The sequence below is a fragment of the Bidens hawaiensis genome, unplaced genomic scaffold, assembly GCF_021521415.1.
Source record: "Bidens hawaiensis isolate Kalapana, Puna unplaced genomic scaffold, B.hawaiensis_p1.1 tig00016775_1, whole genome shotgun sequence".
In the NCBI taxonomy this organism is placed as follows: Eukaryota; Viridiplantae; Streptophyta; class Magnoliopsida; order Asterales; family Asteraceae; genus Bidens; species Bidens hawaiensis.
Window position 1 is genome coordinate 179,100 of NW_027492544.1, and position 14,579 is coordinate 193,678.

Here is a 14,579-nt window from a genome sequence, read left to right on the forward strand (position 1 = left end):
ATTAATATGCCAACAAAAGGGTGGGTAATGTGCTGTTGGAATGGTCTTGGCATGAAGGGCAACTTGGGAATTTCTGAAAATAAGATGCAGTGCTTGAAATTGCTGGTCAAAGTTAAAGTCAGCATCGGGTTTGAACAGATACGTGTAGCTGATGTCGCTGGAATGCTAACAGGTAGTATTTAGGACAATAAATGTGGGAAAAATAAATTGCTAAATATAAGAGGTGGTCAGACTGGTAAAGTTAATGTATGGTCAAATGCAGATCATTCATTGATTAATAAAGTCAAAGTTGCTTGAAATCTCATTCACTAGGAGATTTCCATTCTTTTAAAGAGGCCTTTTTTCACCCTATTTGGAACGGTGGACATATAAAACCGCTCCATAAAAGATATTAAAAAGATCTAAATTTAAAAACGCTCTGTAATACATAGAACTGCCTCAAAAATTCGATCTATAGTATTTTTTATGCGAATTTACTTAACTGCTCTATAAATATGTTGATATAAAAATGTGTTTGAGCTTAATATCGCGCTCTAGGCAAACGGGTTATAAGCAAGATAAAGAAACAGATTATGAGTTCTAAGCTAAATTACAGGTAATGGTTAAATGGGTTACGGGCCAGAACTGGGCGGATCGGGCTATGCGCGAAATGGGTTCGTTTTGGATGGGTTACGTGTAAGAACGGGCAGAAATTGGCGGGTTTGGGTTCGGGTATGTAGTATTTACACTTTTTTTGAAGTGTTGGCTTGTTTTGCATATTGAAACAGGTTCGGTTCGGGTTCTGGGTCTTGATTATAGATTTGACTAAATGCTGCTGCAAAGGAACAATGGATGACTAGATATTTAAAATTGCAGGTTTTAACATAAAGGGCATTCCAGGAATATTTTGGACAAGATTAAAAAGATCTGGTACAAGGGTAACGGTTTGCACCATTTCCGGGTCAGGTATTGTACTAATCTGAATCGAGTTAATTTTAATTTTAGCTACGGGTCAACTCTGAAAGTCAAATACGGAAATTTATGGTACCAATTCTATTTTTTCTTCTATTTTGGTGTTTGTTTACGCGCAAGTTCTTATTTGTTTTGAATCCTAAGATTTTTTTGTCTTTTTTTTTGTTTTTCAAATTATTTACTATAATTTTTATTTTGTTACCATCAATAGGCATAAACTAAATGGGAATAAGGGGGTGTTTGGTAGAGGGATTTGATTGGGGAGAAATGGAATTAGAAATATTTCTTTTGTTTGTTTTCCACTTTTCATTTCTATTTCTCTTTCTATTTCTCTAAAACTAGAGAATTCCATTTCTCTTTAAAACAAAGAGAAATCCATTTATCAGCAGCCTTCTCATAGCATGTCACCACCTCGTCTCCGACCACCACCCGTCTCCGGCCACCACCCCGTCTCCAAGTCTGCAACCGCCACCTCGTCTCCAAGTCTGCAACCACCACCCCGTCTCCGCCGTTCGCAGTGGTGAACACAGAGATGGTCACCGGTTGTAGGTTGCAGGTGGTACGGGTGAACGGAGATTAGGGTTTCAAGTGGTGGTTCGTGGTAGGTTAGGGTTTTCAGATGGTCGGGTGATTGTGGTCGCAGGTGGGTGACAGTGGTGGTGGAAATCGGCGGTGGTCGCAGGTGGCTTTTGATTATCATCATCATCATCGCCACCACAACCACCACCACAAAATCTCCAAAGAGGCAGTGATGACAGATCTGAGCCTCCTTTTTCTATATCTTATGTTCCAAAAATTTGAATCTTTTTAATTTCTTGTGTACTGTGGTTGAAGAAGGGGATTTGGTGGCGGCAGCCGGTGGTGGTGGGCTGTGGTTGAAGAAAGGGCTGTGGTGGTGGTGCTGGTGGTGTGGGGCTGTGGTGGTGGTGGGGCTGTGGTGGTGGTGCTGGTGGTGGTGGGGCTACGGTGGTGAGTGGTGTCAGGTTGGGTGGAGGTGGGGTTGGGTATGGAAGAGTTCTCTGTTTATTTTCTCGTGTACCAAACAAGAGAAATGATTCTCATTCTCCATACCAATTCTCTTTCTCTACAATTCCATTTCCATTTCTATTTCTATTTTCTCTCCTTTTCCATTCTCTGTACCAAACACCCCCTAACAGTTATATATGCATGGTAAAGTAATTAAAGATCTCAATGAGATTATTTTATAAAAAATCAAGACAAAATGGCAAAACAGATCCTTTATGTTTTCATTGTTTTTCAATAGTCATCCTTTGGAAAACTTAATGACTGAAATCATATTCTGTGTTTCCAAAGTGTTTCAGATTACGTCCTTTCCCACTAACCCAGTTTAAGTTTTTCGTTAACTCTGATCACATGACCTGCACATGAGAGTAAATCCGTAATTTCATGGTCCAGCTCATTTCCCCCTTTTTACTCTCTCTCTCTCTCTATATACTCCCAATCTATACGTACACTTTAATTCCGATCACTATTCTTCAATATCTTCACCAAATTAATATTATAATTTTATATTATTTATTATTAAGATCATCTTCATCCGATCTAGACTCCCACTAGCTTCCCCTCTATCCCATCCAAACTCCCCAAATTAATTCCACCATCATTTCCCTCCAACGACGTCGTTTCACCACCAACATTATTATTATTATTACTACTCTCATCAACAATCACGGCACAGGAGAAGCACCAGACTGTGTAGAATTTGTACACGGTTTACACAAACGTGGCGATGAGGAATAATAAAGAGATCTTAAGAGGGAGAGAGAGTAATATATTATGGTGGTCCGGCGGCGTTACGGCGTGTGGTGAGATCACCGGCGCCGGAGACGGAGATGTGGGTTGGTACGGGCGGCAGAAGTTAGGGCAGTAGAGAGTGCAGTCGGCGGAGCAGATACTGGAGGGGTTGAGTTCCGGGTTGCAGTCGATGAGGCTAAAAGGGTATGTGGCGGTGGCGGTGGCGGTGGCGGTGGCGGTGGGTTAATAATATATTTATTTCTAATTAATAAATAAATATGTAAATTTACAACACTACCCTCACATGCTTTGCACATGACCAAAGTTAACGAAAAATTTTAACTGTGTTAGTGGAAAAGGACGTAATGTGAAACATTTTGGAACATAGAATATGATTTCAGATATTAAGTTTTCCAAAGGCGACTATTGAAAAACCATGACAACATAAAGGACCTGTTTTGCCATTTTGTCAAGAATCAAATTGAAGCACATGATTGCATCTGTATGTTTTTTTTCTATTGATAATATGGTCAAATTTATGCCTATAGATACAGCACAAAGTTTTTAAGCATTCTTCATGATGATGTGTTGAATGATGCTGATACAAGTGGGACTGACTCTCTTAACTTTGAGGTTTTAATATTATAAAAGTTTGAATATTGGGTTTGGGAAGATAGTTTGATGTATTTATTTATACAGATGATGTTTGAATTATATACATTTGGGTGATTTATTGAGACTACGTTTATGGAGCGGGTGAATATGCGCATATATCTTGATAAAAATGCACTTTGTCCGTTCCCGCCAATTCAATTCCCTTAACCTCTCTTACCACTTCATGTTTTCTCAGTTGATTTGAAATGTTTGTCTCTCGTAATTGATAAATATAATAATGAGTATGTGTTGTATTTGTTAGAATTCGTACATATAGTATGCCCTAATGATGCTAATTTAAGGTTAATTGAAAATTTTGATTAAGAACACGACTTAAATTTGGGTTGTCTGTGTAATCATGACGACTTGTTTTATTAGAATTATTATTCTAATAATTCTATAAAAACATAAAGACGTCATGATAGGTTACAAAAAGTTGTGTTCATGTGTGATTATCAACTGTTTATTTCAACGATTGGTAGCTATGACTCGAGAAGATCATAGGGATATTTGATGCTTTAAAATTTGTGATTATGGTGTTGTGCTTGAGGACAGTGGTGGTGGTGCCGTGGTGGGCCTGAGAATTCATGTACTCGGCCGAGGTGGAAAAATATGCCCTTTTGGTAGGGGAGCAAATGAGTCGAGCTTAGCCCGAGCTTGTCTCATTTTGAATTACAATCGCTCAAACTCTTTTTCTAAAGCTCGAGCTTGACTTATGAATTGTTTTTTTCAGGGGCTCAACTCATTTATTATTTATTAAATAATTTATGTACATTTTAATTATTTTTTACATATTTGAAGAAAAACCTTAAACGAGCCTAAGTTCGGCTCGAGTTTATTTAGAACCTCAAGCGAATCTAAATATGTAACTTCTCAAATCTATGAACAAAATAATGTATGGCAAAAAGTGTTAATACTATCGAATTTTAATTTTGACATTATTCAAATTTAAACCGTTGGTTATTTGTTAGTTATAGTGACAGTGATAATAATAGAAATAAACAAAATGTAATAAATACATATGCCAAGTAAGTGATCTCATCTAAGAAAATATTTACATAAAATCTGCAATTACATTTAGGTAGAAAATAATATCATTTTCTAATACTAAATTAAATAAAATGAAGTCATTTTTTATTAGTTACTTAAAATGCAGAATAAGACAAAATAGCAGATTCCACTTGATTCTTTTAGAAATACAAATCACAAGATACATACATACATACAAACATTCTTACATGCTTTCTGCATTTCCATTTCATAGTTGGTTGAATCATTCATTACACATACAACATTCATTAGCTCTGTTTCTCTTCTCTGCTGGATGATGATGATGATGAATCTTTCAAAATCTGCTGCTGTTGATTATGCTTTCAGAGGTACCCATTTCTCATATTACAAGTTCTTAGGTTTACAATTTGGTACTCACATTATTATTAAACCTGCTTCCATTCACTCGGATAATAGTGACCGCAGCCATCGGTCTAAGCTCGATAAAGTTAGGAACTTGAATGATGCACTGAACCTGTTCGACGAAATGTCACACAAACGCCCCCTGCCCTCGGTTGTTATGTTTAATCAGCTGTTAACTGCTCTTACCAAAATGAAACATTTTTCATGTTCCCTTGACCTTTTCAACCAAATGTGTTCCCTTGGTGTCCCTGTTAGTGAAGTTACCATGAGCATTGCAATCAGGTGTTGTTGCCAGTTGCATCGCACCAAAGACGGTTTTGCACTCCTTGGATCTTGCTTCAGGCGGGCTATTGCACCCAATGTGTACATATTCAGTGCGCTCTTAGACGGATTCGTCGTTGAAGATAGGATTCTTCAAGCAGAAATGTTTTTTAAGAAGCTCATCAAACAAAAACTTTGTGAACCTAATGCGGTTATGTACAACACAATGATTAAAGGGCTTTGCGGGTCCAGTAATAATGTTACAGCTCTTGCTCTGCTCAGGCTAATGGAACAAAAAAACTGCAAGCCTGATATCGTTACATATAGCACCATTATTGATAGTCTTTGCAAGGATCAAATGATAGATGATGCTTTCAACCTCTTTCAAGAAATGGTATTTAACAAACACATTCTACCAGATGTCATCACCTACACTTCTTTAATATGTGGTCTTTGTAAGTTAGGTCGTTGGGATGAGGTCTTAAAGGTGCTAAAAGAGATGGAGGATGAAAAGATTACTCCAGATGTGCAAACCTTTACTGCATTAGTTGATGCGTTTTGCAAGGAAGGCAAAGTTGAAGAAGCCGAGGCTGTAATAAACATCATGGTCGAGAGGGGTAAGGTTCCAGACATAGTGACATACTGTTCACTTATTGATGGTTATTGTCTGCGAGGTGAAATGATCAAAGCAAGGGAAATGTTTGATTCAATGACGCTTAGAGGTCTCGTTCCTAATGTTGTCACTTACAGTAGCTTATTAAACGGGTATTGCAAGAATCGGAATATAGAAAAAGCCATGCAAGTGTTTCGAGAAATGGCCGGAAAAGGATTAAAACCCAATGTGGTCACTTACAGCACCATGTTACAAGGATTGTTTCAGGTTGGGCGTTGTGTAGAGGCACGCAAACTCTTTGATGAGATGCATGCGCAAGGCCAAATTCCAAACGAGTGCACTTATGGAATAATATTAGAGGGTCTTTGCAACAACAATCTAGTAGAAGATGCGCTTTCTTTATTCCAGTTGATGGGTGATAGCAAGCTAAATTCTAATATTGTTGTCTACAATATCCTCATTGATGGTTTAGGCAAATTTGGGAAAGTTGATGTTGCAAGGGTTTTTTTCCATGGGCTAAGTGATAAAGGTTTGCAACCTAATGTTAGGACACATAATGTGATGATCAGTTCTTTTTGTCGGGAAGGTCTGTTGCGGGATGCAAAAGACTTGTTTCTTAGAATGGAAGAGAGTGGGTGCCCGCCTGATAATCTTACTTATCGTCTTCTTCTCCAAGGATACCTAAGGAACAAATATTATGATGATGTGGAGATGCTTTTACAGGAAATGGTTGGAAGAGGTTACTCTCTTGATGCTACCACTGTATCGTTGTTAATTGATGGAATCGCAGCTGGTTCATTAAGTAGAAACATGCTTAAGTTAATTGGTAAGCTTGTGCCAAAAGAATTATTGGATGACCCTAGCTTGTGCACCCAAGACGAAAACTGAAATCGTAATTGTGGGACGTGAAATGAAGATTGTAACTTACATCTCTCTCCGATTTGACATTTTTCATTTAATGAATTCACAACGCTTACACATTTGTGTTTGTTGTAGGTTAATGGTGTTTTGGTAGTTACATGAATACTAGCAGTCTCATCTTCTATGTGTTTTACTTTTTGCTTCATGAGACATGACCTTATATGCCAGTTCCTATAAGTCGTAAACGAACCATATGTTAATTCAAATAGAATCATTATGCCTAAAGTATTCCTTTTATATTTTCTATGTTATGATCTTGTAAAATCAATTTGTGGAATCTCTTAAAGTATTGATCTTGTTGAGTTAAGGCTTTTCAAATATCTTGAAATCGAGTCTGTTGTAAATAAGCCAAGTTCGAGCTGCTTGGTTCAGTTCGGCTTGTTAACAGCCATACTTGTGACTGCCATTTTATTTTCAATAATAAGAAGAAATATATGTAGTAGTGGTGTACCTTAACAAGCAAACGGCTCGAACTCGGCTATGGAGTGTGAAATTAATACATAGAGGTCAACAAGCAAATTATGCTTTGGTAGTTTTGTGAATACTGGCTGTAATATGCTCTTTGTATTTTACCTTTTGCTTCTCGAGACATGAGATTTTGCATTTATATGATAGCTTGATCATAATTTTGCTTTTCTAAAATCAGCCTTTAGTTAACAATCCACCATGGATTATTCACACACTTAGAATTTGTGTCATATTTGAAATGGATGGTGCCTTTTCACTTCATCCGAAAACAGTGCTTTTATCAAAGTTATTACTTATTAGCAATCCTGTTTTTTTATGTAGTATCCGAGCATCTGCAGACATGTTTGTTTCTTCTCGGTTTTGACTTGCAGGGACATCTTGACCATGTTGACTTCCTACTGGGTGGTAATGTCTATTGGTTTATTGATCTGCGTGGGTTATCGGACTTTCAAAATCGTTAATGAACCAAGTTGTATATTTCTTCAAATTATTCCATCGAATATATTAGGTTTCTGTTATTTTGCCAACCTATTTTTGCCTTAGTTATATGCATGGCTGTATATTGTGGATAGCATAAGTGGCAAGATGGGTCGGTTGGGTAATGGTTCAATCATGTTGAAATGAGCTGAGCTTAAACGAGCTCGAGCCGAGCGTAAAAAATGTTTGTTTACTAAACGAGTCCGAGCGCAAGCTTCATTTATCGAGCTAGCTCACGAGCCCAAACGCGCCTATCATCTTTATAATTTTTATTAATATTTTTATATATTAATTATTATATATAAAATGAAAAAAAAAACTAAATTATATACATTACGTCATATTAGTTTTGTAAATAAAAAATATATAAAAAGTTACTATAAATGTATAAGCTGATTAATAGTTAATAAATGAGTCGAGTCAAGCCGAAATTAAACTCAAGCTTGAAATACTACTCACGAACTGAGCTCGAGCTTTCAAAATATAGCTCGAAACGAGCTCTTTTAAATTAAACGAGACGAGCTCGAGTCTAATCGAGCTATGCTGGGCTCTATAAACACTCCATGCTGGACCGGGCTTCTATATCTCGGCATGCCATGACACATTTTATTTCATAGTTTATTGGATATCTTGAAAATGTGTGGAGAAGAGTATTGTTATGCAAAACCGGTTTAACTGAACAACTGGTTCTGGTTATAAACCGAACTGGTTAGTCAAAAGGTTATAAAATCAGTTTGTAAAAAACCGGTTCTAGTTATAAACTAGCCTTAGGAAGAAAAATGTTTGGACTCATTAAACCGGTATAGTTCCGGTTATAACCCGATATTTTTTTTGCATGTTTTTAAAGGCGGTTTGGATTCAAAACCGGTTTCAGTAAAAGCGGCTACAAAAATGTATCGATGTATGGTCGGCTCCAAACAGGTTTTTTTTTAAGTGGGCCTAACATGAGAAATTAAACAAGAAATTAGTTTGTATAATTTCATAATATGAATGGTCAATGTCTTGTGTGAGGATCAGTTAGTTAATGTTTTAAGGTTTTTGGAATGATGTTTCAGAGGATTCTCCAAAAGGCCGTATAACAGCTATGTATGACAACTATTTATTTTATAAAGTTAATTTGAAGACCAACAACAATGTGGTCTGAGACTTCTATTTTGATTTTTGCCTTTTAAGAATTCATACTACTTTTATATCTCTCCCTAGATTTTATATTTAACTCATTTTATAACATAGATTTTAATAGTTTTTACTTTTTTACATATTATATTAATAATATTAATACATAATTGAAAAAGGTATGTGAATAAATCCATATTCCATTCTATCGGTCAACTCAGACTCCTACTTGGTTAACTATTTTCGTTTCGGCTAATGAAAATTACGTAAAACAAAGAGAAGGCTTATATGAAATATAAGACGCAAATAGACCTCATATGAGGTTTAAAGGAGTCTTAAGTCTTAACTTCAACATATGGAGCATTTTTACGCTTGAATGGTAATATATAATAGTGTATAAGAACATTTTTATGATTTATTGAATGTGTTTGATAAATGATATAATATATATAACTAAAACAATATACAAACCTTTAATTAACTTATATACTTTTATAACTAAAAATAAGTGATATAAACGTTCAAAGTAACAAAGTGGTTTTCTCTTTAACATTGATATAAAAAGGTGTTTTCATGAATAACAAAATAAATTCACATAAGTAATTTATGTAAAAACAGCTTGTTCAGGATTTTGTGTTTTTGCCATGTTTAATTCTTTTCTGAGTAAAGTGTCATTTTCGTCCTTGTGGTTTGGCAAATAATGCGAATTTAGTCCAAGAAGTTTATTTTTTGCATATGGACCCTCCACGATTCCCAGTTCTTGCCAATTACATCCAAATCACTAACTCCGTTAAATTTAATCGTTAAGTCAGGGGTAGACATGTCTTTTCACTATTTCTTTATTATAATACTTATTTTAGTAAACTGCGTTTTTCGTCCTTGTGGTTTGTCTTAATCTGCAGTTTTAGTCCAATAGTTTCAAGTTTGCAATTTTCGTACTTGTAGTTTCATTTCACTTGCAATCAAACCCGAATTTATTAACCTCGTTAATTTGGGTAGTTAATCCATTTGTGTGCCCCTCACGTGACGACTAGTTTTGTCGTTTCTCTCCCTAAATAAACTTTAGTCATAATTCGCAAGCCCCCTCACGTGAGGGGCTGGGGTGTATTTGGGGAAGAAAACAAGGAACAAAACTGCCCCTCGCGTGAAGAGCACACTGATGGGTTTAACGACCAGACTTAACGATATTAGGGAATTCATGTTTAATTGCAAGTGAAATGAAACCATAGGAAAGAAAACTGCAAATCTGAAACTATTAGACTAAAACTGCAGATTTGGACAAACTAGAGGGACGAAAACCGCAGTTCACTAAAATAAGTATTATAATAAAGAAATGGTGAAAAGACATGTCTACCCCTGACTTAACGATTAAATTTAACGGGGTTAGTAATTTGGATGTAATTGGCAAGAACTGGGAAACGTGGAGGGTCCATATGCAAAACATAAACTTTTTTGACTAAATTTGCATTATTTGCCAAACCACAAGGACGAAAATGGCACTTTACTCTTCTTTTCTTTTGTAGAAAAAACAGATTTTACAAAAAGTTAGACAAATAAATAAATATGTGTTTTAATGATTTATAATAACCGGTCTACTTTTGAACCTTTAGGCTTTCGGCCTTTTAAGGCTAAAGCTTGGCCCGACCCATCCCCAGTTCTGAATGAAACATTTGTTTGTTTTAGGAATTTTATATCACAATATTAGTCACTTAGAGCATCCACAACGGAGGTCCATTGTGGAAGTCCAGAGTCGGACCCGAAGAAGGTGGACAAGCTTAATTGGTCTCCAAGTCTGAAACTGCAAATCATAGACGGACGCAAAAGGTGATACACTCCTCCTCACATACTCATAGAAGGTTTAATCGGTGTACATAGATGGTTTACAATTTAAACGTTTAATTGTAGTGGATAAACTAGAGTTGCAAATTTTCACTTATGTGAATCATTATTGGACATTTGGCAATTTAAACATCCTCTTAAATCTAGTTAGCAAAATTTTGTTGAAATATTACTAAAATATATAGTATATTATTATTCTTATAGTACAACCTTATAGTATATTATTATACTTAGTTGGCCGTTCAAAAAAAACAACCTTATAGCTCAGAAACGACATGTTCCAATAGTAGGAAGTTATTGTCATCTTGTGCAAATTTAATATTGAAGATCAACTCGATTTGATGCTTCCAAATTTTGGTTTTTTCACCAACTTTATTTCTCATTTTTTATTATCAAATATATTATGTTGCCGGTCCTAGTCATTAGAATCCAACATTTATAATCTTACTACCATTTTGAAATAAACTTAATTTTAAATCAACTACGTATATAGATCATAAAAAGCCTTAGGCGTAGTTTCTTGTGAAGAATGAAATAATTATAACAATATCATCAATAATAATATTAATATTAATGACAGTAGCAAAATGTTTTAATAAATTGCAACAATAGTAAAATGTTGTAATTAAAAATAAAACATAATTATAAACAAACAATAATATTTAATTTTCATATTCCATAGATTTCTTTTATGATAATTTATTTGATAAATCATTATCATTAATTCATTTATTTATTTATAAATTTATCATGGGATGTGACATGCATAAATAAAGTGTCGCATAATTATTCAAATAGGACTGGCCCCATAACATAAAGAGGCACCTACAAATAACAAAATACATGCACCATCCACAAGTTTTAATCAACATTTATTTTTTAGAAAGATAAACAAGTTCAATATCGAGTTATAAGAAGAGGAGATAATAAAAGTAATAGCATGCAATTTTTAACATGCATTTATAGTTAGAAAAAAGAACATGTACAACTCTTATATTTATTTTTGAATAATAGCATGCTATTTTTAACAATTACATAACTTATAACTTCATTAATGCTTTGTTATATATGAAATCTTATGTTTGTTTGTTTATCACAAAGTGTCAAACTAATCAAATAAAAAAAAGGTCGATATAAATCCAACAATTTTTGAAAATTTAGGAACCTACATATTTGATGAAAAGTGTTGATCACACAGCAATATACAATTCATCATTATTCACACACAAATCTTCAATGAAGAAAACACCCCTCTCTCCCTACACAAACCACCCCCAAAGCACCACCACCACCCACACATATTCGGATTCTAGTGGCGGTCTTGCCACCACCGACGAGGATAAATGGGCTTCCAAACTTCTCCTAGAGTGTGCTCAATCCATTTCAAACAAAGATTCTTGCAAGATCAACCACCTTTTATGGATGTTAAATGAGCTTTCTTCACCCTATGGTGATTGTGAACAAAAAATTGCTTATTACTTCATGCAAGCACTCTTTTGCAAAGCTACCCAATCCGGCCATCGATGCTACAAAACATTAACATCGATCGCGGATAAAATCCATTGCTTTGATACTGCTAGAACACTTATACTTAAATTCCAAGAGGTTTCCCCTTGGACTACCTTTGGTCATGTTGCATCAAATGGTGTTATTTTGGAAGCCTTTGATGGTGAGTCCAAACTTCATATTATAGATATTAGCAACACACTTTGCACCCAATGGCCTGCTTTGCTAGAAGCTTTAGCCACAAGAAGTGATGAGACACCTAGCTTAAAGTTAATCGTGGTTGTCACGGATTCCTTGGCACGATCCATCATGAAAGAGATCACTCAAAGAATGGAGAAATTCGCACGATTGATGGGTGTCCCGTTTGAGTTTAACATGATTAGTATTGGATCAAATCGGCCATTATGTCAACTTACTAAACAAGAGTTACGTGTGCAAGAAGATGAAGCTATTGTTGTGAATTTCATGGGAGGTTTAAAAAGAGTTGAGGTTGAAGAAAGGGGAGATGTTATTCGGCATTTTCATTCGTTAAAGCCTCGAGTGGTGACCGTGGTCGAAGAAGAAGCCGATTTTACCAATACAAGAAGTGATTTTATGAAGTGTTTTGAAGAGTGTTTAAGGCTCTACACTTTGTACTTTGAGATGTTGGAACAAAGCTTTACTCACACGAGTAACGAACGGTTAACGAGAGTGTTCGAGGAGTATCGTTAGGGTTTTGTCATGTGATGATAAAGAGAATATTGGTATGGAGATTCTGAAAGAAGGGAGAAAGGAAAACAATGGTGTGGGAGGCCCAAAGAGCATTTTTCACCTGTCGGTTTTAGTGATGATGTGGTGGATGATGTAAAAGTGTTGCTCAAGAGATACCGAACTGGATGGTCGCTTGCACTCGATCACACCAATTCGCACGCAGATCACTCGGGTATTTTGTTAGCTTGGAAAGATAAACCCGTTGTTTGGGCTTCTGCTTGGAAACCGCAATAATAATACATTATACTTTACAAGTTTTTATTTTTATAAAGCTCGGTACTCAGTTAGCTCATATCATGTCGCCTGTAACTTAAATACATCAAATCTTACGTGCATTTGATGTGTTTAAGGTTGTGGTCACATGATAGAAGCTAATTATAAGGTATAAGCATGCACTCCAAATTTCATTGTAGAAACTAGGTGCATTCTTTATAGGCAAAACCCTAATTTTTAGATTTGTTGAACTCGATTATAGGTCATGAAGATTGAAGATAGAAGAAGATGGTCATTTTTTTATAGATAGCAATTTCATCAAGATATTCAATTATTCATGTGTATATTTGGAGGTCCTTTAGTGTGTGTACTTGATTCGTTTAATGCTTCTTTTTTTAAGCTTTATTCAGTTCTTGTCCTAAAGTGTTTCGCACTTGTGTTTTATGTATTATCTTGTGTTGGAAATGGCATTAATTTTTAAGTTTAACATTGGTAGGCTTTTGTTTATGTATCTTAATAATTTCATTCACTTCATTTTCAAATACAAATTTCAGCAATATATGTGTTTTTAAAATAGTAAACCTTCTTTAAATACATTACATAAATTAATATTTAATAATTTTGAGTAAACTACTATCATATTACACATGTTACATAATTTGAAATTAATAAAGTATATTACTAAGCATTCATAAATGAAATAATATAAATTTGAAAACATCGAATCATGTTAGGGTAAACTTCTGTTTTATGTAAATTAAATTATTTGTATTACCTTTTACATGGTATTGATTCAGTATGCGGGCATCAATTCTTATTTATTTTGAAAATGAAATAGCTAGGGTTTATTCTACAAGTTGAATGAAATTAAACAATATATAAAGAAGCTTATCTTATGAAATGAAACTCATTATTAAAGGTTATTTAACAAACAATTATGTGTAAATAGTTACCAAAAAGTAAAGCTAAATCAACCAAACAATTATATATAAATATTTACCTTACAATAAAGTTAAAAAGTTAAATTAACAAAACAGTTTCTATTTTTTTTATAATAAGCCTCATATTTCATAAAGTTATTTAACAAACTATAAATTAACAAAACATATACATATAAATATTTGCCTTAAAACAAAGTTAAAGTAACAAAACAATGTCAGACCATGCGTAGTGGTAGGAGGAATGGAGGAGAAGTGTGTCACGTGACGTACAGTCGATAAGAAGATGGATTGCATTTTAAGGTTGTATTGTGTGTCATGTGTGAGAGAGATTGGGGAATATGTGTGTCACAATCTTAGTGATTATGTAAATAAAAATTAATAAAATTAAGGTGGTCCCCAACATTTTGAACGAGAAATATTTCTCGTCCCTCATTCTCAGTCACTTCTCAAAGGGGGCGGTGTTCCTCTCCAATCTCTCCCACTATGGGTGGTCTCACCAAGGGGTATCCTTGTTACAAAAGTAAAGAATAGACCCTAGACACATCTTTATGTAACAAAATTGACAAAGGCTTTAGAAAGGTTGTAACAACAAAATAAAAGTGGTTGGCATATTGAAAGAAATAGTTGTCGACCAATCAGTTGTATATCTTGGAATGTCTCTTTTACTTGATCGATCCATGACACATGGATAAATCCATATA

General features: G+C 34.9%; 1 protein-coding gene and 1 pseudogene across 1 annotated transcript; both read left to right on the top strand.

Moving 5' to 3' along the window:
* Positions 1 to 4,632: 4,632 nt before the first annotated feature.
* On the top strand, positions 4,633 to 6,949 carry LOC143552110 (uncharacterized). Its single transcript, XM_077042402.1, has one exon. It carries the CDS (start codon positions 4,685 to 4,687, stop codon positions 6,533 to 6,535), a length of 1,851 nt encoding a protein of 616 aa, XP_076898517.1. The 5' UTR covers positions 4,633 to 4,684; the 3' UTR covers positions 6,536 to 6,949.
* A 4,755-nt stretch (positions 6,950 to 11,704) lies between these two features.
* Positions 11,705 to 13,323, top strand: LOC143552094 (protein SHORT-ROOT pseudogene; annotated as a pseudogene).
* The last annotated feature ends 1,256 nt before the right edge of the window (positions 13,324 to 14,579 follow it).